The sequence below is a fragment of the Vicugna pacos genome, chromosome 12 (genome assembly GCF_048564905.1).
Source record: "Vicugna pacos chromosome 12, VicPac4, whole genome shotgun sequence".
Taxonomy (NCBI): domain Eukaryota; kingdom Metazoa; phylum Chordata; class Mammalia; order Artiodactyla; family Camelidae; genus Vicugna; species Vicugna pacos.
Genome location: NC_132998.1, coordinates 51,907,936 through 51,935,366, shown reverse-complemented (window position 1 = coordinate 51,935,366; position 27,431 = coordinate 51,907,936). Strand labels below are relative to the sequence as shown.

At 44.1% G+C, this 27,431-nt stretch overlaps 1 protein-coding gene across 1 annotated transcript in view; it reads left to right on the top strand.

The window, feature by feature from the left end:
* Nucleotides 1–27,431, top strand: part of TPH2 (tryptophan hydroxylase 2) — an 83,027-nt gene that overhangs the window by 17,034 nt on the left and 38,562 nt on the right. Inside the window, exons 6-7 of the mRNA XM_006197834.3 lie at nt 12,608–12,804; nt 14,518–14,653. Coding sequence (XP_006197896.1) covers nt 12,608–12,804; nt 14,518–14,653 — 333 coding nt within the window. The remainder of the gene's footprint in view (nt 1–12,607; nt 12,805–14,517; nt 14,654–27,431) is intronic.

The window sequence follows — 27,431 nt, the reverse complement described above, 5'->3', positions numbered from 1 at the left end:
TCATTACAGATACCAGTGGGTACTAACTGGTGTTGAATCTCTGCTAGATACAATTAGTATTATCCTGTGTTAAGTACCTGATGGTTCCTTGATTCCAGGTAATCATCTGTTAAGCTCACTTAAAATGAACATAGGACCTTAAGGAGTGACTGAATTAAAGAATTCCAGGTTCCACAATGGACTGGGTTAAAGGAGCTTTTCAAAAACGTATATGTGTGTGTAGATTACAGTTTCATGTAACTCATGTGCACAGCTTGCTTCTTCAATCTGAAAAACTGACCTTCTCCAATGCCTTCCCTGGCCAGAGAGTCTCCAGTAAGGTTAGAGAGGGCAGGCTGGGGCTGGGCTCTGCTGGACTCATCCCTGAATGGCTGATGGTGGTAGAAATGTTCACAGAATCTGGACCTCTCGGCTGTCGTGATCGGGCAGTTTTAGCTTCTTTTCGTTAAATTCCTGCCATGAGCTGGACACCATGTTAAACACATCACTTATGCTCTTTCATTAACCTCACAATAGATTAGTCGTCACTGTACTCATTTTGAAGCTGAGGAAGCTGAGGTTCAGAGACATTAAGAAACATACTAAAGGTGACACAACAGACTCTCACTGAATAAGTACCAGTTATTGATGCTCTAATTTCTCTGAAGTTGGGCAGTAAATTGAAGAGTAGAGTTAAAGCAAATCTCTGAAGTCTAGGTTTACTTCCCAGATGACCAGCATAGTTTCTGAGTAAGGTCACTGTCAAGTGTGGCTCTCTTAAAGAATCTACATGTCTTTCTTTGCTCAGGAAGCCACATCTTTCTCTTCTTTTTCTTCTTCTTCTTTTTTTTTTTTTTGGTCTGGAAGTGGCTGTAGCCCTACACTGACATAGGCGGCATCACACACAAGTTGAAAGTAACAGTGACAAGAACGAAGGGACTTGGCATTTTAAAAAGTCGTTCTTCTCTTTACAGAATTCTCAGCATATCTGAAATGCACACAGTTCTTGCACGTACTTAATACACTTAAGACTTTATGGAGCCAAGCCTCAAACCAGCCCAGTCTGACTTCAAGACTGCTGTCCCTCCCAGGGCGCTCGGGACATCTGTCCGTCCCTGCCCTGCGTGGTGGATTCTGCTCTGCTCTCTCAGGCCTGTGTTTTTCTCCCACCCAAAGGCCGACCCTCGTGGGATATATAACAGCTGGAAATAAACACAGCTGAGCTGAGGCCTGAAAAACAATTACCAGGGATTTGTCCCTCTCTGCTTTTTTCTAGCTGCTAGCCTATTTACTTCTTGATTTTTTGATTTACAAAATTGCACCCTTTGTGATTCATTTGCTCCGAGAGTGTAAGTACACAGCTAAACAGAGACTCTAAAACAAAATAGCCCCAAATGGGGACTAGCGGATTTGAAAAGTGCAATCACCCAGCCCAGCAGGCTCATTCAATTTGAGTGAATTTGTGAATATTTCTACTCAGCGCCATGGGGGGGGGGGAGAATGAGAGAGTTCTCTCATTCAGCATGGGGTGGTGATGATTCTAGGTTCCTCTGCCCATCAAAGCAGAGAAGGGCATTTTTGAGCCACCTTCCTTCCTCCCATCCACAGCCCCAAATACCACGTGTTGTCAAAATGAAACCCTCTGGGGCTGAGATTCAATAATATGCCTTGCATTCTAAGATGCCAGATAGATCCACAATTATGGAATGGATTTGCTTGTAATAACCATATTAGGCTTGGAAGCCAGCATCTCACTTCTCAGGAGGTCTCCTCGCTTTTTCCCTTTCACTAGATGACTCAGCAGGGGTCGGCCACAGTCTTGCAAAGAACAGAAAGGAGGTGGATGATCAGAGACAAAGGCTCCAGATAGACACAGGGTGGCGCTGTTTGCTGCCCTGCCTCTTCCCTCCGGATGCCCCATCCTGTGCCTCCTGGGGTTTCCCTGCTCACAGGTAGCTGTGACGATTTGGCTTATGTCTGGGCTGGAGGATTACTGGTGCTGAGTTTTTCCTAGGAGGGATTTGCAATTACTGCAACTTGCAGAAAAATAACGGGTGGCTCCACCCTTCCAGAAATTTCACTTGACCGTAGCATTTCTCATTTCATGCGAGAAGAGGCATGATTTATGGAGGCCACTTGGTTTCAGAATGCAGCTTAAAGGAATACATTACTAACAGGAGTCGTGAGTGCCACATTACCTGTTTTTAGATAGGGGAATCTTAATTGGAAATACCACAAGTAGAAGGGGGAGGAAGAATGAGAGGGAAAAATTATGCTTTCTTAACAGGGGAGAAGAAAACTTTACTGGGGGAGGAGTTTGCAAATTTTAATCCTTAGTAACATTTTCCTCATCAGTTTCATTGGCAGATGGTCACCTTAATGAATTGTGGGCTCTGTTGTGATTTTTTTTTTTCCCCTTCTCTGCCTTTTGGAGAAGAGGCACCTGAGAAGGCAAATATGTTTTCTCCCCGCCTGAGCTAATTTTATCCCGTTCCATTATCCGCCATTGATTTGCTTTCTCAGGTTTTGAATGGAACTGAGATATATGTGGCTGTTTGGGTACTTTGTGATTCCTGCGTAAACACCAGTTGTTGATACTTTAATTTCTTTGAAATGGAGCGGTAAATTGAAAAGTAGAACAAAACCAAATATTTGTCGTACTGGGATCATTTCCCAGATGACTTGAATAGTTTCTGGGGAAGGTCACATTAGGGATTTCAAGAGCCCCTCTCTTGTAGAATTTAAATATTTTTCTCTGCCCAAAAGGCCATACTTTTTTTTCTTTTTCTTTTCTTTTCTTTTCTTTTTAAACCTGCATAGCTGCTTCCATTTGACATAGGTGGTCTCATCCACAAGCTGAAAACAAGAGCAACAGAAGTGAAGGACATGGGTTTTTGAAGAGCGGATTCTGCTCTGTGCAGATTTCTCAGCATATTTGAAATGCGTAGTTCCTGTAAGTATTTAAAAGACATCAACCCTTATGGGCGAATCGTCTTCATGCCGCATGTTTCTCTCTACCTGAAGTTCGACTCGACGGCTCAGAGGAAGGGAGCCTGAAGTTCTCAAAGACAGACAAGAAAGGAAAACTGATTTAGCAAGGGTTTCTCTGTTTCATTTTCAGGGCTTGGTGGGTTTTTCAGATGTGCACCAACGCCTCAGGAGGATGGTGTGTGATTATAGCACGGCTCCCACAGCGGTGGGAGACACTAGCACAGGCTGGCCGGGAGCCCTCACTGCCCAGGACAGAAGTTGCACCGCAGTCTAACTTTTCCACGGGGAATGAGGTACGAGTATTGTCACTCTCCACGAACATGAAGGATTAAAATTACTTCCACAAGTACTGTCGGAGAGGTGAATGGATTTACGAAAGAGGGCGGTTTTTCATCTCCAGACCCATTCCCGGCCCTGCAGGGAGGTGATGAAATTGGATTCATTTCTGTCCCCCTGGAGGAAGGGAACCGGGCACGCTGAGGAGGTGTTGGGTGCCAGGCTTTGGCCCCCCGTCATTGGCAGCTGACATTTTGTTTGATCCTCCGTGTTGGGCGGTTGTCTGTCTTCCCTCAGTTTCGATGAGGAAATGGAGACCAAAGTCATTGCAAGCTACATGCTGGGGACTCAGTGCCTCGCTCGGAGGTGTGCTGATCAAGAGTGGGGTCTCCGGAGCTGGCCTTCCTGGATCTGAGCACCCGCGACGCCACTTACTGGCTGTTTGATCTTGGACAGACTGGTTTGTCTATAAGCATCAGTCTCCTCAACCATGAAATGGGGGTACTCAGAGTCCTCAGTCACCATAGAAGGTAGCTTTATGTGACACGATCCATCTCGTGTGCTATTCTATTGTTTTTATGGTCACAGTTAAATGGATGGATGGATGGATGGATGGACACCATCATTAGAGCCATGAACTGCAGGGTAAGTGCATTCCAAATCACCTGCTACTGAGAGAGGTCAGAGCACAGCACTCAGCAACATTTGGTCCCTGTTGGTCAAGATGTAAGATATATGGGATTGAACTTGGAGTCCAGGGAGAGCCTGGCCTCGGTCTCTTCATCCCAGTGGCCTGAGATCACTGGCTGCCGTTGACTTTCAGCTCCTGTCTGGATCGCGTTCTCTGAGTCCCCCTTCCGGGTGTGTGTCAAGCAGGCACGTGTCAGCGGAGGTCGGACCCGCTGTTGCTATTGCTGATACTTAATTTCATGGTCGTTTTGGCAGAAGGAAATCACTCCTCTAGAAGGCGATGAGGGCTTTCTGCGATGTGGGGAAATGGTGGGAGGCCCTATCCTGGGGTGCACAAGACAAATAAAAACAAATCATTTCCAGGAGTCAAATCTTCCCTCTCCCTCAGGCTCCCTAGGTGCAGTGGTTTATTTTCATTATGTCTCTTATAAAGGCAGCACCAGCATCAACCATGTGAGCGAAACAAGCTAACGTTTTTATGTTTGCTACCGTATCTGAAAGTTCCTTAGGGCCCATAGACTCATTTACGAAAATTCATGTGCGCGAAACTCATTTGCAAAAGCAAATAAAATATGTGATCACGGATGCTCTTTACCTGCCTGGCCTAGGGGACTAGCTGAAAATGAGCTGGGGCCTTCGCAGTTTTCTCTCTGGTGCAGTTCAGTGGTCCCAGGCCACCCGGTCTTCTCATCAAACGAGCTCCTCGTTCAGCCACTTAATGTCAGATGACTTGCATGGTTTCAAATCTTGGTACACAACTCAAGACTTGGTTGTTAAGTCATTGGGCTGAGTTTTGAGTTTCCTTTTTGAAAAATAGCATTTCATCATTGTGCCTGGGGCTTCAAAAAGATCGTTGAAGCTTCATTCATTAAGATGTCCAGTCAAGGAAACATCTCTGTGCTTAGCTGTTTGGTCTTTCTGTCCCTTTGGGTTTGTATCCGTTGCTCTCTTTCCTGATGAGAATTTTGGCTACAAATGTGATGGGTGACAGTGCCTGGGAAACGTGAGCTGAGAAAATTAGGAAAAAAAAAAAACCCTACATGAATAGTAAGCAGTACCTAGGGATAATTGGAAGTTACCAGAAAACTTATTAACATCTCCCAATCTTCGGAGTTTTGTTTTCCATAACAATAAAAATACACGAGGCAGGGACGAGGTTAAGACAAATACCCATCTGCCAGACTCTCTGACAAACGATTTGACTTTTTCTCAAGCTTTAGATGTGGGGCTTGCTTTGGTACAATTGGTTGATTTACTTATTCAACGAACATTATTTATTGAACGCCTATATGTTCCAGGCTTCCTTCTGGGTGGCAGGGATATAAAAATGAACAAAGCAAACAAAAATCCCTGTCTTCAAGGCGTGTACATTGTGATGGGGAGATAGATTTAGCAGTCATATTTTTGGATATTTTTCTTTTTTCCCCTGTGTATTACCGATAGTATTTTATCACAAAGTTATTGAGTGTCCTTTATGGTCTGAATTCTAAAGTGTGGTTTTATCAAATTCGAGTGCCTTAGACTTTTCTCGTGGACTCTTAAAAATCAGTAGATAAAAATGGCATTTGCTTTCGGGTTAAACTTTAATGCAATTCATCCACTTTACTAAGGCTGTTTTTTTTTCCTGGCTGGTAGCAGTATTTTCCCCAGAGTCAAAGACTCCACTTCTTGTGGAACATTTATTAACTATATAGCTCTACTCTGGGGACACTTGGCTGCAGGTGATACCCTTCATGGAGGTGGTACCAACCAGCGTAGTCCGAGGTCACTGGCTGTGGGTGGGAGTCAGCCTGTACTGATAGAAATTTCTACACATTGATGTGTGATCTCAGGTGTCAGGCATATCATAAACATTGGGTGATAATTAATAGTATTTGTGAATGATGAATGTTTTAAAATTACATTAGGTAAAAATCAAGATTATTCTTAGAATAATGTTAGAATGATGTCAGTCTCACTTTTTCATATTCTTCTGTGCTTTCTTGGATGAGGGGAGGAAAAATTGCAGACAGATGGCTCCCTGGAAGTGATGTAGAATCCAGGGTATGCCCATGGAAGAGTGCAGTACACATGTCATAACTTGGGGAGGAACAGAGACTTCCTGCCTTCATGTTCCAGAGTAATTTTTCTCTGAAGTCTTTGTCCAAACCCATACAGGAGCCACTGATTGCTAATGAGTTGCAAAGTTGATGGATTTTTTACATACCACCTCTTCTCATTTCCCTTCTATACCCTTAGGTGGCAACGTCAATCAAGAGAAAAATGCCTAGGGTAGGGAAGGAGAGAAAAGATGAGGCAGAGAGTTTATTCCAGGGAGAAAAATAGCTCTTGAATAAGTGAGGTATTTCCTGCCCCGAGGAACATGTAATGAAATAAAATGGAAAATGATTTCATTCCTGTTTCTATCAGATTCACCAGTCCCGTTAACCAGTTCTCCATTTCCCTTCTGCTCTGCTTAGTCCTTGCCACAGAGGAAATCCAGCTGTTTTCAAAGAACACAGTCTGGATTGTGTTTCAGCCAGTCTTGCCATCCTGATGTAAATCCCATCAATTGCAGATCCTCACATCCTCCTCCACTGAGCAGGGGAATTACTTCCCAACACTGGAGTTCCTGTAAAGATAACACAGGCAGAGAAACTGCGTCTCACCTGAGGATTTCTAGCAGCGAGGACTCCAGGAGGTAGCCAGCATGGACCAGGATAATCAAATGTTTTCCAATTCCTCAAATTAAAAAAAATGTATAAGAAAAGGAGCTTGCTGTTGGACCTGCTGGAGGAGAAGATCAAATAGTTAAATAAAACAAATGCGTTAGTGCTTATTCATCTGGCTATAGAGAGAACTCCTATAATTTCAACCTCAGCGGGGTACACGTCCCCGGATTTCAGTGTAAGAATGTGTTAAACAATGTTGCTCTGGTGGGGAGGGTATAGCTCAGTGGTAGAGTGTTTGCTTAGCATGCATGAGGTCCTGGGTTCAATCCCCAGTACCTCCATTAAAAAATATAAACAAATAAACCTAATTACCTTCCCTCTCTTCCCCCCAAAAGAGCCTTGCTCTAACAAGCTCAGAAAGTAGACAGAATAACTCTGTCTGAACCTGCCCCTAGTTAGCTCTGTCTATGCACTTTCTCCTCTCTCCTCTCTGCAGAGAATAGGCAGGTTTTTCAGAATCATCGCACTGCCTCTAGGAAGAATGGGATTTAACCTTACAGCCTTCAGTATTTCTGAAGAAAGTTCCTAGTTATTTCTGAGTGACGTTTTGCACCAGGAAGCTTTTCCTAGGGTCCAGCTAAATCCCGGCGGTGAACGTTTTAGTCCTTTCCCTGTTCTGTTCGTCGCTGAGCGATGTTTCCCTATCATGTTTATAAACTCTTTGTTTGCCCTTCTTTGGCAAGAGGGCAGAATCTGCAATGAGGAGAAACTACTGAAAGTTGCATCTGTTTTTCTCCAGTGAGTTAGGAATCTGTGAATGCCAATTTTGGTGGTTGTTAAGAATTCTGGAATCCCAAAGAATTCCACATATGTGGAGGGGACTCCCTGGAGACCTAATTACAATATTCACTTGTAATTAGTTTGTCGAGGAGTCTCCTCTTGTTGGGGTTTATACCAACGTAAAATGGTCTTATTTCCCCCACTCCCTGCTCTCAACTGTATTCTGTTGAATCCTACTTTCCTGCGGGGAAGCGAGTTCCTTAGCAACATCTAATTTCATGTCATTTTCAATTGGGGTATTTAAGACCTAGTCTTGCTCATTTAAAAAAAAGATTAATCTCAAACTTGATTCAAAGTGTATTCTCCCTCCTCCTCAGTTCTTTGGAGAGAGAGTGTGAGAGTGTGTGTGTGTGTGTGCGTGTGCATGCGTGCCCACAAGTGCTCTGGTTCTGAGAAATCTTTCCTTCTCTCTTGTAGGACCGCGCTTCTCTGGAGTTGGGGGCTGAGGGGAGGCAGGCAGGAGGCTGAGGGCTTTTTACAGGACTGTTAGAATGTCTGGGGTGGGCTGGCCTCAGGCCACTCTCACCTTTCTGATGGGGTGGTCTCTGTTGGAATATTCTCTGCATACTGTTATGTGTAGTTTTCTCCAGGAAGGACCATTTCCTCCACCTTCACCCCTGCAGATATGCTTCCTGCCTTTCCACGGCCTTGTCAGTGCTCACAGCATCATCCTCTCCTCCAGGTGGGGCACATCAGGCTATGGGCAACCCTCACGCACCTGCCCTTTAGTGCTTCCTCATCAGGGGCGATAGGAGCCCCTGGACTGTTCTTCTGTCTCCTGAATACTAATCAGAACTGGACAGGGTGGGGCTTCTCCATCTTCCTACCTGGCACACCATATCATGTCCCCTGGAAATTTCTAGATTTCACTGGGCATCAGGCTCCATGTTCTCATGAACCTCAAGTTCCAGAGGACACCTGTCAAGGGTCCCCTGGGTCCCCCATAGCACGCCATACTCCTGGGCTCCTGGACGCTTTCCCAGGGACCACAGCTCTACTGCTCCACTGTGGTGGCAGCGCCAGGGAGGCAGGTGGTCCTGCTGCTCAGCAAGTGTCCAGGTGGGAATGGTGATGCCAGACCCTACTTCTCACAGGCGTCTGCAGTCCTTATGAATGATTCTTGTGGCTCTAGCCACCCCCCTCCTTTAGGGAAGGAGGAAGAACCTTCCCTTCCCCTCAAACACCGGCCTCCCCCCAACCCTGCACATCTGACTCCCCTTTAGACTGTGGGTGAGGTTTGGGGGTAGGGTGGGAAGGGTGGCACTAGACGAGTCTGTTGGTGGTAGAGCCATTTCTGCTGCCTCCTGGCAAGCCCTGCAGGGAGATGCTGGCTGCAGCTGCTGGGAGCTTTCTCTAGGGTGCAGAGTACTTACATGACGTCAGCTGTGGGCCAGAGCAGAGTTTTAGGATGCTGGGATATGCTGCCTGTTACATCCATGTTATGACACGTACCCTTAGATGGACATGTAAAGATATGCGGGTGTATGTCCTGGGCCCTAAAAGGATCAGGACAGCCCTCTGCATTCTTCTGTACACCGTTCGCAAAAAGCCCATAACCCATTATAAGCACAGCGGAGGGCAACACCTTTCAATTTTTCCCGTGACTGCGTTTTAATTTTTCCAGTTTTTCCAAATGCCACATTTCAAAAAAAATAAGTGGGTGCCCCTGTACTGCTGGTGCCCCACGCACTGCCTCCCAGTCTTCCTGAGAAGGTTAAATGAGTGAACAAATATGAAAAGCACTTTATGTGGTCTACAAATACATGCTAGTATCATGATTCCATGATTGTATATGAGATTTTCTATGTGTAAGTACACACACCTACAAGCCTTCCTTTAATTTGGTTTGTGAAATGAAGCTGGTGTCTGGAAGAAATTTTCTACTTCATTGGTGTATATTAATCATTAAGACTATAGCCAGTCTTGAGCCAGACTGACTGGGTTTCAAGCATGGCACCATGATTTTAGGCAAATAGCTTAATTTCCTTGAGCCTAATGTCCTCGCCTGTAAAATGGGGATCTACCACCTGGAGTTGTTGTGAGAATCAAATGGGTTAAGTTGTATAAAAATACTTAACTTTAAAAAAGTTTCTGGCACCCAGTAAGTTCTCAGAGATGAGCGATTACTATATACCTGTATTAACTACATAGAAAAATGGGAAATGCCTTATTTTTTCTGTATTTGGGATATTTTTAATAGAAATTAAATGGATAAAACTAGCCTTTATAGCCTTTTAAAAAAATCAACTGCATTTTTACCTTAAATGGTTACCCAGGTTATGGGGGTCAGAGCAGGGTGAGAAATCTTCGGATGTGATCGGAGTCAGACTTAACGTGTTCAGGGAGCCCCAGTGCACCGCACTGGCCGTTAACTCACAGAGCAGGCTAGCGGGCTGTTCAGGCAGGACAGACAAGTGGGGACAAATGAGCCCACACATGACCATTTGTGATGCTGGAGATTCATTATTAAGTAACAGGTAGGTATGGATGGTCCTCAACTTAACGATGATTCGACTTCCTGATGGTGTGAAAGTGAAATGCATTCCGTAGAAACCGCACTTTGAACTCTAATCTTTTTTTTCAAGCTAGTGTGTGATAGGCCGTCTCATTTTCTCTCATGACACCGCGCAGGGGCAGGAAGCCGCAGCTCCCAGCCAGCCACCTGCTTGCCAGGGACGACCAATGGACCTGTGATCATTTGTATAGGCATACAGCCGTTCTGTTTTTCACTTTCAGTACAGCAGTCCATAAATTATATGCGGTACTCAACATTATTACAGAATAGACTTTGTTTTAGATGATTTTTGACCAACTGTGAGTGTGCCGAGCACATTTAAGGTAGGCTAGGCTAAGCCATGATGTTCGGGAGGTTAGGTGTATTAAAGGCATTTTCAACTGACGGTAGGTTTACCGGGAGGTAAGCCCACTGTAAGTGGAGGAAGATTTGTGTAAATCTTTTTCCCACCTGAACGCATGCTTGTCTTTTTTCTGTTGCTTCCTGCTGGCTACGTTTGGCTCCTCTTTCAAATGCTGCACGTTTGCAGATTGATATCGAACAGAAAAGTTTGACCTAACGATTCTTTTCAAATGGCTTCTCAATATTTCATTTATTGTTTCAGCCTCATTGCTTTCTACCTTCTGACGGAGCTCAGCCCTTATTAGCTTTATTGGCTTCATCAACTCAATTTGATTTCGTTGAATTTTCTGGAAACAGAGGCAGACTGTGTATGTTTTTATTTCCTTGCATCCTTTCTATTTTTAATCTTCCCATTTTCAGCTTTCTCCCAAATTAATCAAATATGCTAAGTCTTAGCACTCTTGATCTACTCAGCAAATATTTGAAAGGGTTGTAATTTTTTATTTGTTATCAACAGTCAAATTTAAACAAGGCTAATCTTGTTCTAATTTGGTTTATCATAAGCCCTAGTCTTGGTACTTAGAGAAAACAAATGTTAATTTCTGGGGTTTTATTTATTCAGTGTATGTTATTTCCTTATCCTTTATGTACTACAATTAATTAAAAAAAACTACAAATAATTTGGGGTAGTAGGAACCACATTTGGACCTGAAGCTTAACCAGAAAGCATTCTGGTAAGAGCACATGGAAGTAAGCAGAGGGTTAGAGGGTGGGGATCTGCTTGTGAGCCTGCTCTTGTTACTGTCTTAGCCTGCTTTTACTCCCTGGGGGGCATTTCTGAAAGCCCCCACTTCTGTAGCTGCCACCGCCCGAGGGGCAGCTGCTGCCTGTGCACCAGCTCCTGGGCTCGCTGAGGTGAAGGATGGATTATGTAGATTGCAGGGCAGAGCACCAGCTTTCTGTGTATGTATCGGGCTTTCGTGGGTCGCGTGCCTTTGCTGACTGCAGGGGCAGAACTTGTGAGTGGCCAGGGCGGGCAGTGGGGCAGTGCTACATGTAACTGCCGAGCATGTCATGAGAAGTTTTCTGAAACCCCAATTTCATTTTCAGAATACGTATCTTAATCAGAGTCTAAGTACGGATTCTGGTTCCTCAAGCGATAGCTTGCAAAAGCACGTGTGCTTGTTTTGCACTTTCTGCTGGCCCCACGTGGTATCAGGGGCTCTGGTTCCTGCTCGTGGTTCCTGGCTGCTGTTAAAAGCGTTTTTAAAAAATTGTTTGTTTGTTTGTTTGAAGTATAATTTGAAGTATAATACAATGTGTCAATTTCTGGTGTACAGCATAATATTTCAATCATACATGTATATTTTTAAACTCACCTTTCTTTCTGTCAGAGGACCTGCAGATTCTACCTGGCCAGCAAGGCTCAGCTGAAGTTGTGCCTCCTCCAGGAAGGTCTCCCTGATTACCCCAGTCTAGGGTCACCGCTCAATAGTCTAAACCAGGTGCCAGCTCTCTGCTGCCTGTGGGCCCATGGCCTGTTTTTGCAATCCAAACTTTATTAGAATGTAGCTACACTCATGCATTTACATATTGTCTGTGGCCGTTTCCAAGATCCAGTGACAGAAGTGAGCTGTTTCGATAGAGACCATGTGATGCATGAGCCTAAAATATTAACGTTTTGGCCTTTTAGAGAAAAAGTTCGCTGACCTCTCTCCTAAACTTGGAGGGCTTAATGTGTGCACCTCTCAGCATGATTTGCATTAAGTGCTCCTGTTTTGCAGTTTGCAAAATTCTCACTTTTAAATTTAGCATAGTCTTCCAGCATTGTCCAGACATTTTGCTCACCGAACAAATAATTTGAAAATTCCATTTGGCGATTAGGGTGAGTTCCCCACAAGGGACAAAGAGGGACCCACAGCCTATTTTATTTTCAAGAGACAACATCCATTTATTACTGTTGATTGTTGATTGCAGAAAAGGTTCTCAGAGCACAACTTTGTATCTAAACCAATTCCGTCCAACTCCGAACTCTCCACTTGTTACTGATCTCATCTTCAGAACATAAATCTTGTCCAATGTCCGTAAGGCTATGTGAAGCTGTAACTTATATCATTTACACAAAAGTTTAAAGCGACACACATGCAAAACTAGAAGGTTAGCATTTACCGTAAGAAGTAATACTTAGTGGGATCATCCTTTTGGACACTCAGGCGTCCCACTTTCCAGGAATCTGATTTGCATAGGTATGAAGATGAGGAAACACTCAACTCAGCGACCCAAAGCTAGGTTCATTCATTTCTCTTCTCTCCCGCCTGCCTAGTGGTCAGCCCATCCCCAGGGTGGAGTACACGGAGGAAGAAACGAAAACTTGGGGCGTTGTATTCCGCGAGCTCTCCAAACTCTACCCCACTCACGCTTGCCGGGAGTATTTGAAAAACTTCCCTCTGCTGACTAAATTCTGTGGCTACAGGGAAGACAACGTGCCCCAGCTGGAAGACGTCTCGGCTTTTCTGAAAGGTAAGCTTCCCACGGGCTGTCTCTTTCTAGCCAACATCCTCACGGGCCTTCCCAGGACACACGGGGCAGTAATTGCTCTTTTTCCAAATAAGGAAGAACTCCCTTTGACTTAAGCAGAGGCGCAGTGCACCATCAGTTACCTGGGCTCCTGCAGGAAGCAGAGGAGAGACAGACCCGGCTGTTTGCCCGGCCGAGGCCTTGGTGAGGTCTCTCTGATGGGCTGTTTTATACGGCGAACCCCAAAGGATATTGGCAAGCCCAACTTCGAGCAGCTTTTTTCTGATGCAGGAACGACTCTGCTGGGCCACCTAGGTATGGAATGACCTCAGAGATGACTTTTTATTTGCTTTGTTAAAAGTTAGGGACTGGATGAAGAAATAATCATGGATCATGTTGAACGCTGGTGACTTCCCTCTGGGGGAGTCAGTCAATCAAATCCCTATTTTTAAGTATAAATCGTGTGCCAGGGACTGTTAGAATGACAGGTCTGAGGAGGCCTGAGAAGAGGGCTATTTCCATCCAGGTACCAAAAATCCCAGGATGGACTTGTTTTATATGTTCAATTGGTTTTTGTCTTTAAAAATCATTTCTAACCATTCTGAGGTGCTCCCCTAATGAGCTGAGGTTTTCAGGATGGGAGCCTTTACGATGCTGGTGTCAGAGAGAAGAAAAACCCTCCTGTTGTAAATTTTCTGGGCCTTCGTAGGCAGCCCTTAACGGGGTTAGCACTACAGGGGGATTCCATAGATTTTATTGCATTCTGCTTATTTTGTTTTTTCCTCTTTCCACAAACCAATAGAAAATGTATTGCTTTAGTGTACCTCTTCAAATTGCGGTAATTAATATAATTGTTTTCATAGTATCACAGAAAACAACAAAATGAGATGAAGGATTGGATGGTATTGACAATAGAAAGCTTTAGTGTGAACTGATTCTGTAATATGTGGTAGGCATCATTTTATTTATTTATCTATATTTTTAGGTATAGTTTACATAATATAAAATTTACCCACTGCAATTGTACAATTGAGTGATACTAGCAAATGTATAGAGTTGTGTAACCATCACCAAAATCCAGTTTTATGACATTTCCATCACTGCAGAAAGTTTTTTTTTTTTTTTGGCCTCTTTATAATCAACCCTTGCTCCCACCCCTAACCCTGGGAAACCACCAATCTTTCTGTGTGTAGATTTTCCTTATCTGAACATTTCATGTACACAGAATCACAAAATATGTGGTCTTTTGCATCTGACATCTTCTTTATAATTTATTTTTTTATTGATGCAACATTAGTTTAGAACATTATACAAGTTCCGTGTGTACAATCTGTATTTCTACTTCTGTGCATACTACAGCAAGCTCACCGCCAAAAATGTAATTAGCATCACTTTGGATTACAATCTTCTGCATATTTGAGCTTTCCTAGCCTAATTTGGCTTCTGAATTTAAATCCTTAAAATTTTTTTCACCTTTCTTTCCATTTTAATGAATGTGTCTTGTTCCCCTGGAAACCATCATTCGTGACTGTATATTCGTCATCAGAAGCCACAGACGTGATAGCTGTTAACAGCATATTTCATTCAATTGTCAAGAGTTTTAGGACCTTGGTTACTTTGCCTCGAGGACATCCTTTTACATAACAGGAAGCCCTGCTTGGGCCGTCAAGTCCTATTGGGTTAATATTTAGCTGGCTCTTTCTGTTGCCTCTTTAGAAAGGTCTGGCTTTACAGTGAGGCCGGTGGCTGGATACCTGAGTCCGCGAGACTTCCTGGCAGGACTGGCCTACAGAGTGTTCCACTGCACTCAGTACGTCCGCCATGGCTCGGACCCCCTCTACACCCCGGAACCGTGAGTACCCACACTGGAAACGGGGGCTGGGCAGGGACCACCACCCTGGGAAGCGGTCAGAGCTCACTTTACTTGAAAGTAAATTGGGCCCAGGAACCCTAAACTCCACTGAGGTTATCCCTGCGCTTAGGATGCTGTTTTGCCTGGATAGTCTTGTGAGTAATGGGCTGCCAAGGTCCTCACTGGGGAGCAGAGAGCCCGTGGAGGTTCAGGCAGTTAAAGCAGCTGCTGGCAGTGGAAGTGGGCAGGGATTAGAGCTGAGTCCCTGAAGCCCCCTCCTCTTCCCACGAGGACATGAGGCTCATGGACCAGGTAGGTCCCTGCAGGGTCACTGCATTGTTTTTCACTCCTTTCAGCTTCCCGGAGAGTGTTTTCAGGGTAAACAAAGGTTACTTATAGGACTCCAGACATTTGGAAAAGAAATGCTTCTTAAAGTGGAGTGAGTGCTCAGAGGAGCGTTGTCAGAGAGAGAAAGGCAGTCTCTAAATCTGGCACAGAGAGTGTACAAATGACCCTATTTACAAATAGCAGGCACTTTGTTAGTTCCCTTTGAGTAACTGGCCCCCCTGAGACCTGCGCTAGCGTGCCAACAGGTATGCAGAGAGAGAGAGGGCACAGAAATGAGATTTTAGCCACAGAGGTCTATAAAATTTGGGGGATAATGTGTTACATTTTTACCAAAGTACTTTCAGCCAATTCATTCAGCAAACATTTATGTGCAATGCTAGCAGGGAGGTGCAGTGGATTCAGAGATGAATAAAATATAGCAGCTGTCTTTTTTTTATATATATATATAAAGCCATTCACATCCTGGCAGGGGAGATAGGAACATAAATAATTATGAAAGAGCATGGTTAGGGCTGTCGTGGGGGTGTGTACAGAGGGTTAGGGGGCAAGGGAGGGAGCAGTCCCCAAAGGCTTTTCAGAGAGTGTATAAAATGAGTGGGGGTCTAGAAGAGTGGATAGGAATTTTTTTTTGGGGGGGGATAAATCAAGGTGGGGAGGGAAGGAAAAGCTTTCAAGTCAAAGAAGTAAAAAAAAAAAAAAAATAACCGGAGTAAAGATGTGGAAGGCATGAAAGAGGCATAAATGAGCAAGGCTTGTTACATGAGAGTGGCCAGAGCACAGGTATGTTAGGGGTGAAATGATTCTTCTGTCCACAGTGTAAATAGTTTTTTGTCAAAACAGGACATTTGGGCGTAATTGTGCAGGCAGCAGGGAGGTACCCAAGGTGCTTAAGCATGATCGGGTAATTGTGTCTGAAACAAAGATGATGGGGTGGGGGCTGGGGAAGCGTGAAGAATGAACTAGCTAGAAAGCCAGCGAGGGCTCCCATTCCAGTGAAGGAGTGTGGTTTATAAGGCATTGAACTGGAAAAGGTTAGCGGGATAGGACAAGAGGTCACCTCTGTGCAAAAACATCACCAAGGTGGAATTAACAATATTTGGTGACTATCACAGAGGTAGGGAGACCAGAGGGTCTCTGAGGCAATGCTAAGGTTTTTAGACTGAGGGGCCTAAGTGGGTAGCTTTTTTTAATAATAATTGAAAACACTGGAGGGAGACTAGGCTTGGAGGGAAGAGGGAAGGAGAGAGGGAGAAAAGAGGATTTGGGTTGGGAGCGTCTTGTCTTGGAGGTGCCCATGGATGGGACCTCCCGAGGGAGAAGCCCTTGGTGGAAAGAAATAAGGGCTGAGAGGTCAGGAGTGAACTACAGTTCCTGCTATAGATTTGAGTGTTTTCTTCTCCTGTGTCTCCTCTGACAATACAGACAAGAGGAAGCTACGTCAGAGCGAGTTTCCCAGGAAACTTGGGGTTTGCTAACTTGGGGTTGTTTTTCTAGGCTCTTTTTTGGGTGGGTTTTACATCATTCATTTGTTTTTTAGATTATTGTTGTGCTTTTATGAGTTGGTAATAGAAGTACATGATGCAGCATCCAGAGATTACAGAAGGGCATACTTTTCCAGCCTCTTCTGTTCCCTCAGCACCTACTACATCTTCCTCAGGGGCCACCACTGCTACCAGTGTCCACCGTATCGTTCCAGAATACACTGTGCAGAGACAATTTTTTATAAAGATCCTTTTACTGCTTATGTATTGCAAAGTCCTAAGTCCCTTCCCAGCCACACGCTGTAGTTTGAAGCTATGAAACATTAGACTAGGGGTGCTGTTTCCCTCCTGAGCACTTTCACAGGCATTGTCTTTGAAATGCAATTCCATTTCCTCAATTGAGAACCAACCAGAGGGCAGCTTCTCCAATTTGTGAAGTTCGCGCGGGCTCCTGTGTTTGGTACTTGTCCTCTGCTTCTACATAACCACCTCCAATTGCTGAACTGTTTTTTGTCGGGGAGGCAGGGCTAATGAGACAAAGGTGAGCCCTGAAGACTCAGGTAGAAATGAGAGTGAAAGCAGCAAAAATACATTATCTGAAAAAAGAATTTGATTGTCCTTTTCCGTTTGGGTAGAACATATTTTGCTCTCACAGCTCGCAATACGTGCTGGGTTTTAAACCTGACTTGTTTTTACATTTTATGTTTTAAAACTCTGGCTTCTGTAAACTGGCCAGGTGATGGGACTTGAATTTAAAAGGAAAATTGGATTGGTTTCCTGGGGAGTTTTCTGGCCTGGAGGACAGTAGGGGAATTCCTGGAGAATCAGTGACTCCTGATTTTCCTGGTGGAAAGAGTTGCTTTTCTGTGTGTTTCTACCTGGATTGAAAGGTCACTGATTCTGCTCTAAGTGAGGCCATATTCCTGCTCTGTCTCCCTCTGCCCAAGCGCTGCCCCAGGTAGCCATGCTGCTCTTCCTTGCCCCATAGCTACATACTTCGATCAGCTGTGATTGCAAGCAACTTTGTCGCTAATCGAGTATTGAAGTTTGCAAATGATTTCCTTTAAAAAAATCAGTGGGTCAAACCCAAGGTTATTCCAATAATAGCATCCCTGTAACTCTGTGGAATGAGAGGGAAAGAAGCAATGCTCCAAATTACGTGGGTGTGTGAGCATCGCCCTGTACGTGGATGGTGGCAGAAAAACAATATGAGAGGCCCCACCCTCTCCTGCTCTCCTCTTTACTCTCTGAGAAGGCTGGTGTGGCTCCTGCACCCTCTGACCACCTCATCTTTTAGAACAGGGTTTCTCATACTTGCACTATTGATATTTTGAGTCAGATAATTCTTTCTTGTGGGAGGCTCTCCTGTGTATTGTGAGATGTTTAGCAACAGCCCTGGCCTCTACCCGCTAGATGTCAAGAGGACGCTCCAACCCCTGCCAGATGTGATAACCAAAGATGTCACCAGATGTTGCCAAGTGTCCCCAGGGGGCGCCATCTCCCCCAGTGAGAGCCACTGTTTGAGAAGATGAAACGACAGGTCACGTTAACATTGCTGCTCTGTCTGCCAATTATTGTACCCCTTCCTTTTAGAAGCAACCTGTAGACTTGGCTTCCTTTCTGAACCAGTGTAGTGTTCCCCTGTTTAGCTTCTATTGGTTCCCTCCTTCCTATTGGGAAAAAGTCTGATTTCATCAAATCATGGATTCTGCCTCCCTGCCCGTCCAAAGCCTTCTGCTGAAGCCACACTGGACTTGTCACCATCCCCATGAGCCTGCTGCTTCAGGCCTTCATCCTTCTGCACGGGTGGTTCATTTGGCCCGGACTGAGTCTTGTGAAATCATTTTAAGTCTCAGGATTAAAGTCCAGTCCAGGCCGAGCTAGATGTTGCTGTAGCACTTTGCCTTACTTCTATTTTAGCACTTAGGACACTGTGTGGTAATTATTTGTTCATGTGTCAGTCTCCTTCATAGGACTGTGATTAACTCAAGGCCAGCTGGCAAAGGGAAAACAGGAACAGGAATATCCAGACTGAGGTTGGAGTGGATCTCCAAACCTGGCTTAGAAAGTGAAAACTGAGTCCAAAGTGGGCTGAAGCCATGAACGCCGCTGCCTCTGGGAGGTGCCAGGTTTGAGACGTACTTAGAGCCCCAGCCTCAGTCTGAGGTCGGGGGAGTGAGGGAGCACAGGGCAAGTCCTGGCTACCCGCCGTGTGGTGTTAGCCTCTCCTCCTGCAGGGCTGCAGCCCTGTACTGGTGAGTGCCCTCCACTCCCTCCCACAGCTTTACTCCGATTTCAGGAACTGATACTGGACACCCCTCCATAGAAGAGGCATTTTAATTTTTATTAGCTTTTTTATTGAAGTATCATTGGTTTATAATTTTATGTCAATTTCTGGTATACAGCATAATGTTTCGGTCCTACATATATGTGGAAATATTCCTTTTCATCTTCTTTTTCATTGTAGGTTACTACAAGATACTGAATATAGTTCCCTGTGCTCTACAGTACAAACTTGTTTATCTATTTCATATACAGTAGTGTGTGTCTGCAAACCTTGAACTCCCAACTTATCCATCCCCTTTCCCCTATTGGTAACCATATGCTTGTTTTCTATGTCTGTGAGTCTGTTTCTGTTTTGAAAATAAGTCCATTTGTGTCATTTTTTAAAGATTCCACATGTGAATGACATCATTGGTATTTTTCTTTCTCTTTCTGGCTTACTTAGTTTAGTCTGACAGTTTCTATGTCCATCCATGTTGCTGCAAGTGGCATTATTTTATTCTTTTTTATGGCTGAGTAGTATTCCATTGTATATACATTCCACAACTTCTTTTTTTAATTAAAAAAAAATTTTAAGAATTTTTTTGGGAGGTTAATTAGGTTTATTTATTTTTTTTATTTTTAATGGAGGTAATGGGAATTGAACCCAGGACCTCGTGCATGCTAAGCATGCACTCTACCGCTTGAGCTATACTCTCCTTCCACAACTTCTTTATAATAAAGAATTTTTATATATTCAATGTCTTCAGGCAAAATCATTAACCATTAATGGTGGAATTTTCAGACACGAGCTAAAACTCTGAGGACGGGTCAGTTGGACCAGAATAGTCTTCTCTTCACGTCACACCCAGGAGGGGCAACCTATTCTGTTCATCTGTTTTGCTTTGGGGATGAAGATCATTTAAAAAAAAAAAAAAGATTGTTCACTGTGGACCTGAAAGAGAGGAGGGAAAGGAAATGTGAAAGTTGTCCGCACCTCCTCCTTATTAAAATGAGAGAAAGAGAGGGAGAGAGTAAGGCACGGAAAGAAAAAGAGAGAGACCCAAGTGCACTTCACATGGGGCTAAAAAAACATTTCCCCCCCGCTTTGGGTAATAAACCCCGAATATTGTCTCACTCTAAAGGCAGGAAAGCCCACTGCCCTCTCTTAAAAGCAATGTCAGTCTGTGATGTGTTCTAAGTTATACCTGAGCTACTAAATGTGACGTTAAGAAGATACATCATGATGAGTATACTTCAATTAAAAAAAGAGACAAAGATACACCACGAGCTTGGGAAGTACAGGTGGAGGTCCCTGCAGACTGTCCTGAAGTGAGTGGGTCCTCCTCCCCGAGGGAGGAGAGTAGATCAGAGACGCAGGAACATCTCTGGATTTGTCGCTAGAAGATTCTTGCTGCAGAGGCGTGGTGGAGATCCAGTTTTGGAAAGAAAGCCTTGGCACACTGGGAAGATAAGCGAGTTGGAGGGAGCGATCTCTCCCTCACGCTCTAGACTCGATTGGCCTGGTCTGATCTCTGACGTCAGCCTTCCGGTTTTCCGAGGGTGCTTTGGATTTTCAGCTGTCGTATTTCTCATATTTATCCCACTCCCCCTAGTTTTGCTTTAGTTGGTTTGGCTTTTCTTCTCTGGGCATTTCCTTCTAGGGGATCTGTTGTCTCTATTCTTCGTAGTTCCGACAGACCTGTTGAGTGTGTTTTGTGCAAGGTGCATGCTGAATACTTGCTAACTGAATTTGCATGTGCGCGTGTACCTGTGTATACGATTTTCCATTTTATCTGCAGTCCCGAAGGCCAGTGGTAGCTTAGAAAGGCAGAGCTCTTTAACAAGAAATACAGTTTAATAAAACCAGATTCTCCTGGGGCCAAATCGCATGCTTTTTCTTCAGAAGCTGTGTGCACTGACTGAAGTCTTGGAAATGAAGGAGGGTAAGGCCAGGAAAACCTATTTTCTAAGGTATTATAATCCAGTCTTGTTCTCTCCAGAACAGGCTGCCACCCCCCCCCCACCCCGCCCCAGCTAGATTTCTGGATGGAGAGCAGAGGTGGCCAGACCCCTCATGGTTCTGTACCTTTGGAACATAAAACATTACCCGGGGCAGTGTTGAAATACTTATCTGTAGCACAACCCTCTTACCCACTGTGCGTTGCTCAGGGAGACACAACCAGGAATTTTCAGTATAAACATACAGCCTTCAACATCATTTCTTGGACGTCAAGCCAGTGCAGTATCTGTCTTTCCAGAAGAGCTGTCGCCAAAGTAATAGTGCAGTTGTGCACCAGAAATCCCTTTTGAAAAATGTTTTAATGAGAATGTTTAAAAATATTCCTTCTATTTTATTTTTCCGATGTTACGCTTGATAATGCTAGTAACAAAAATGTCCTTGGTGCAACATAGTATAAGCTTAATCCGTCAGGGAGTTCCAGATTCAGGGCTGCATTGGGATGGTTGATGATTCAGCACGTATGGTTGTGGATCTGTCTTCTGCTCTTTCCTGCTGTGTCGCTTCTCAAACCAAAGAGCAAACTTTCACCATTAGGAAATAATTCATGGCACCACTGACTCATCTTGCAGCATTTATTGCCATAATACAACTGAATGCATTTGCATGAAGGAAAATCTTTCTTGTCACAATTGAACAGTTTAAGGGCAATTAATGTTCTTTTAAAATATAACTGTTTTAAAGTTTAAAAAAGGTTTTTGCAGTCAGGTGATTTTTTCCTTAGAGTTGCTGCTGTGATTCAATTTTACAAGAAAAATCAAAGTGAATTATTTCTGATGTTATTTTTCATGTTTTGAAGCTAAGTAACTGAATTTTATGCTTAACCTTTGCTTGTTAGGACAGAACCCTCTCAAAAACTGGCGATGACATTTATTTCCTTTTCTTGTGGCTCCGACATTCATCCTCATTTGTTAAGTAATCCATATCAGCAGGTGAAGACACAGGCTTTTAAATTTATAAGAAAAGTTGGCTGCCCCCTCTCTCGAACAGATGCCTTTCTCTCGATCTGTAATGAGACGGAAGATAGGCCATTTCTTTCCCAACTTTCCCTTCTTGCTGCCATCTGAGAGATTCTGGGTCTGGAAATTTGTCTGATGTAAGTAAGCCCTGACAGTCATCAGGCTTTGCTGAAGTCAAGTCTGAGCAGGGTCTTACTGCAGAGCGGGGGAGATAAGCCAGAACTTTAGAGAGTTGAACCTCATTCCTATGAGCTCTTGTGTAGCTTAAAATTGCTCTTTCCCACAGATCACCCTGATCTCTGCCAAGCGTGGTGCCAAGCTTCCTGCCTGGCCAGCTGGCTTCCTCCACAGGGCTGCCATCATTTTTGCTGTTCCGGACAGCAGAGCAGCATCGTACTGGCGATTCTCAGAAAATGGCATGTTCTCAGAAAGCCGGTCCCATCTGGCCTCCCCTTCCTGAGCTTTAACCCGGAATTCACACTCCAAGCTTAGCAGCCATCTTCTCCCTGAGAAAATTGGGTTTGACACCCAGGGTCAGTTCAGACGTTAGAGGCTCTAAGACCTGAGAGTATTTTCATCCCTTCCGTCTGCAACATAGGTAATTTCAACAACAATAACAATAGCAGAAGCAATACTACTTTTATTTTTTTACCTATTAATAGCAATTGTGTATTTCAGCTTTTACGTGCCGGGTACTACTTTAAGTGTCGTATGTGGATGAATTCTCTTAATACTCGTAACAACCCTCAGAGTTGTGAGTTACTATTATTATTCTGGATTTGTGGGTGAGGACATTGAGGCACAGAAAGGTTAAGTTAGTTGCTCAAGGTCACACAGCTGGTAAGTGGGGGAGTCAGGATTTGAACTCAGGGAGCTGTGCCAGCGTCTGTGCGATCATCCACTCTTCTATAGGTAACGGTAACGCTAAACAGGAAAACTTAAAACTTGTATGTGTGCTGAAGTTGAATTGCTTCTTTCTTGGTTTTCTAATTACCAGTTTTGTATAAGATGGTTGAGAGTGACACTTTCTTACTTTAATTTGTTGGCCCTGCTTTGCCAGAAGCCCAAGGACTGGGTGTGCCTGTTAGATGGCCTGGCTCTGTGCTGTCTCATCCCATGTTTGGTCCAATTACCAGGCCTGGTCAGAGGCCCACTTTCTTCTTTGATCTTCCCAGGGCCACGGTTAGCCTGCCCCATTTATCAAGAGGAGGCATCTTTTATTTCAGTGGGAAAAAGAAGGGGCAGGTGCCTCACTGTAGAGCAGTGATGCAGATGGGAGGCTGCTGTCTCCGTGTCCTCGGGCAGAAGGCCCTGAGGACTGCGGGCCCGATGTCCAGGCCCCACTCTCAGCTCTCAGTGTGACTGTTGGCAAACCACTTAACCTCCCTGTGTGAGGGGTGATGAAATAACGCTTTGATCTTTGCAGAGGAGAAGTTTTATATAAATACCAAATAGGCCGATACGCCTCAGCACGTCGCAGCGCATCCTCAGTTACGAGGCCACGTTCCTAGACCTGGTCTCCCAGGTGTCCAATCACAATATTGTATCTGGTTTCGTGAGATGCCTCAAAGCAAAAATAACCCCAAAGACTGTAAACTGAGCTTTTTGTCTCAAAAGCTTTGAGCGCTCTTAACAATAGACATCCTATTAAAAAAACCCTACACACAACCCTGTACAGTATTTAAAACCTGTGCATTTTGAAACCAAGTTTGTACCTAAGTGCCTGCTAGAGCCCTGTTGTTCTCTTAGGCTGTTAACAGGAATGACTCGGGATAAAGCTTTCAGCTGTGTGACTGTGTACGTGTGTGTGTGTGTGTGTGTGTGTATACACACACATACATACACATATATACATATATTTTAACAAATTCAAAGCACAATTCCTTTTTTCCCCACCAACTCACCCCCACAAACGTTGCCTTCCCTGTGCGGTGCCTGTAATACAGCATCGGCATTCATAAGCACCCACCCCTGAAGCACAGTTTGTATCCCCTGGGTGCTGCGTTGCCAGGGAGAAGCTCATGTAGATACCTTCAGGTGTGAAAAATGGAGATGACCGGGAAAAAAATTTTTTTAAGGAATATTTGCCTTTTAAATGACAAGTTCAGAAGAAATTCAGAGTGACTGAATTTTAGGCAAGGAAGAAGTCACCAATGGTTGTGCGTCTTCACTGCTGTGGAGAATGACATTGGGTGACAGGTACAGATGCCACCACGAGAGAGGAGGGAAAGGCTCTGACATTCCCCACACGTGGTCTGGCCGGCTAGCGTCATTCCGTCATGTCTGTGAGGTTGGCAGGGTTTTTTGTTTTGTTTTGTTTTTTTAACCAATGGCAGTCCCAGAGTTCAAAGAAGTCAGGGCATTTCCCAATGGTCATACAACTAGAAGACAGCAAAACCAAGACCTAGTCCAGAGCCCTGATGCTACACTGGAAATTAGGAAAACCATGCTTGGGATTCACTTGGGTTTACCTCTGTCTGGTGCAAGAGGGCCCCACCACCTCTGCTTTATTCTGTTGAGTTCACAAAGTAGTTATTAAACATCTGTTGTGTGTCAGGATTGTCTAAGCACCAGGAACCCAAAGAGGAACATGGCATGGCCTCCGTTCTAGAGAAACTTACTGCTGCTTGTTTAAGTGATAAAATATCTTCCAAAAGGGCAACGCTTCCTGAAGTCCAATAGACTTAGTGTCAGTATGATTAACTGTGTGATGATATATTACTTGTTTGGAACTTATATTTCCAATGCATTGTCTTACGATGTTGTTTAAGAACTCCATGAGATTGTGTAACTGAAAAATTGTGCTCTACACTGGAGTTTGACACAACATTGTAAAATGACTATAACTCAATTAAAAAAATGTTTAAAAAAAGAAAAAAGAACTCCTGTACCAAGTGGCTACCATGTTGGACGACGCAGATACGGAATATGTCCCTCGCTGCAGGAAGCCCTGTTGCATGGCACTGCTCTAAGTGCCTTGCTTACACAGGAACGTGGGACACGGACTTAGGTCTGACTCCAGACTACATACTTAGAACCATTATGTTATATTGCCTCCTCAAGATCTAGGGAGAATTTAGTAGTGGTGGGGCAGACAGGGAAAGGGTTACAAATCTCCTGTTTCTTTAAGAAACAAGAACTGTCTGAGATGATGAGGAACTAGGGACCCGAGGACAGTTTCCCATGCAGCCCTATTCTGATACTTGTGAGAACTGGAAACCGTTTCTTTCCCTGGATCAGGAAAGTCAGTACTTGCTGTTTGCCCTCTGATGGAACCATGAGGTGACTTTTGCTAAGAGTTATTCTAGGATTATTTCTTACTTGCTTTTAAGCCTCAGGTCCTAACATAGCACTTGTACTTAATGGGTACACAATCAATGCTTCTTGAACTAAATTTCAAAGAAAAAAAAAATAACGGTCATGTCTTCTGCTGGTCTCAAAAGAATTGCAGCGAAGAAGAGTAACACGGGTGGCCTTCCTTGTGATCCCCAGGGGGAAGAAGGGAAGGTTTCCACCAGGGCAGGGTCCAGGTGCACGGCTTCATAAAAAGAGGGCCACACAGGTATTTCTCTATACTCTGACAGGGACATAAGAGGGACTGATCATAAGAGCTGCCTGTAGTCTTACCTGGGCCAGATTTTACAGTATGCTATTTTCAATTTAAAGAAACTCTATATATGGCTCCAAAGCAAGCACTGAAAAAAAAAAAACAAACCTCCCTCAGTACCAAATTAATTCCCATTATTGCATCCTTAGTGCAGTGAGAACAAACCAAGTCACCCCCTTTTCAATGTGTCCTGATGTGTAATCCCAGATGACTTGTACTTACCCATAAAATGTTGCATAAAAGCTGGAAACCTACCACCACACAAAAAAAAACCCAAACCCTATTTTGGCTCCCAGCTCACCCTCCTGCTTCTTTTCATCAATGCAAACTCCCCACCCCGCCCCCGCCCCACCTTCCTTGCCTTCTCTTCTTGGTTTAGCTGAAGTGTTGGCTTCTGTGTTACGCAGAACACACAAAATCCATGGAAATTGGGCTTCAGAGACCGATGTGCTGATTTGGGATGGGAGGCAAATGTTGAGTTCGCACTCATTGCTTCTCAAAAGCTTTAATTTACAGCAAAAATAAAAAAGTTGTTCAACACGAAGCACGAGGCGTCAGCTTTGAAGACTGATAAGGGGGGACGAATGCCAGACTCATTCTGAATTTGAACTTAACCACTGGCACCCTTCTTTCCCAGCAGCAAAGTGATCACCACGTTCTCAGAATGATTTAAGAATTCTCTGGAGGCATTTTGCCCAGGTCCCTTTGTAAGCTTTAGAATCCTCCTAAACGGGGCTTATCAGAGAAGATTCCAATTTAGAGCAGCCAAAGTATAGTGCCTGATACCAGCTCTAGCTTTTCTATTTTTTTTTCTTCTTCTTTTTTTTTTTTCAAAAGGAGACATGATGTTTTGCAGTGCAAACTGTTTTGAAAGGTCCTACATTTCCAGTGAACAGAGCGCTTTTGTGAAAAGGGCTCTGAAAAGCACTATTCAGGCGAAAATGCATCAAAGGGATGAGTTAAAAAGAGAAAAAGTTTGCCGATGTGGAGATTGGAGGCCGCATGTGCTGACAGGTGCAATTATGGCTAAATAATTGAGTCTTTTAAGAGAGATCTGGTGAGATAAGGCGATGGTTGTGAACTCACACTGGAAACCTGTTCATAATCAGATGCTCAGGGGTCCAGCTGTGGATGACACAGCCTGCGTGGGGATCGCGAGCTTCTTTACATGCAGGACTTAATAGCTATTGCACTTTGTGAAACAGTGTGAAATAGCGTGATTCCAGCCCAACAGAATTCAGTTGGTAACAAAGTTTGAAGAGAAGGCTCAGCCGTCTCCCTCAGACTCCTGATAGTCTGAAACCTCTTTCAGCCCCCGAGTCGTTGTCAGCCCAGCTTCTGAGTCTCCCGTCTCATAGAAACTAAAGATAATGTCAACTTTTCAGAATGAATTCATCACTTTAATTAGCAACACGAAACATCTTTCTTTGCTGTTTGAAGAGTTTCCAGGGACTTCACTTTCCTTTGTCTACACCACGTGCCTTAGCCCAAGACACTGGGATGAGAACAGTCTGGCGGTTATTTCTGAGAATGTTCCACAAAAGTTAATAATCTTGTTTCTGGACCTGAAATGTAGGCGCTCAGAGCCTTGGCTCAGTGAGACGTGGGGTTACTGTGCATACTGCATCTCCACTCGCTCAGGGATCTGAACAGTGGTTCCTTCTCAGCGTCTCTGCCAGGTGACCGAGCAGCAAAGACGGTGCAAACCAGCAAAGTACAGCGTGATCACTTTCACTTAGAAATCCCTGACGTTCCATTAGGAATTCTGTTAGACTTCTTGCTTCAGGCTTTCATTCTTAATGAGACAATATGACTTATTCTGCTGTATTGTATGATTTTTTTCTTTCAAATTTATAATTTCTTCTCTCCTGTGTATGGTCAGATTACCTTGTCGTTGTAATGCTAATAAAGGTTTTAAGTTGGTAAGTTACAGCTTTCTGATAATGACACCTTAACTTAAAACCCAGGCGATAGTTCCTTTTCTACCACAAAGAATTGATTCCTTAATGTTTTTGGATCTCTGGTATTTTCCTTCCTCTTTCCTTTTTAACTGACAACTTTTTACTTTCTTGTCTACCTATAAGCATTTGGACTCCACTAA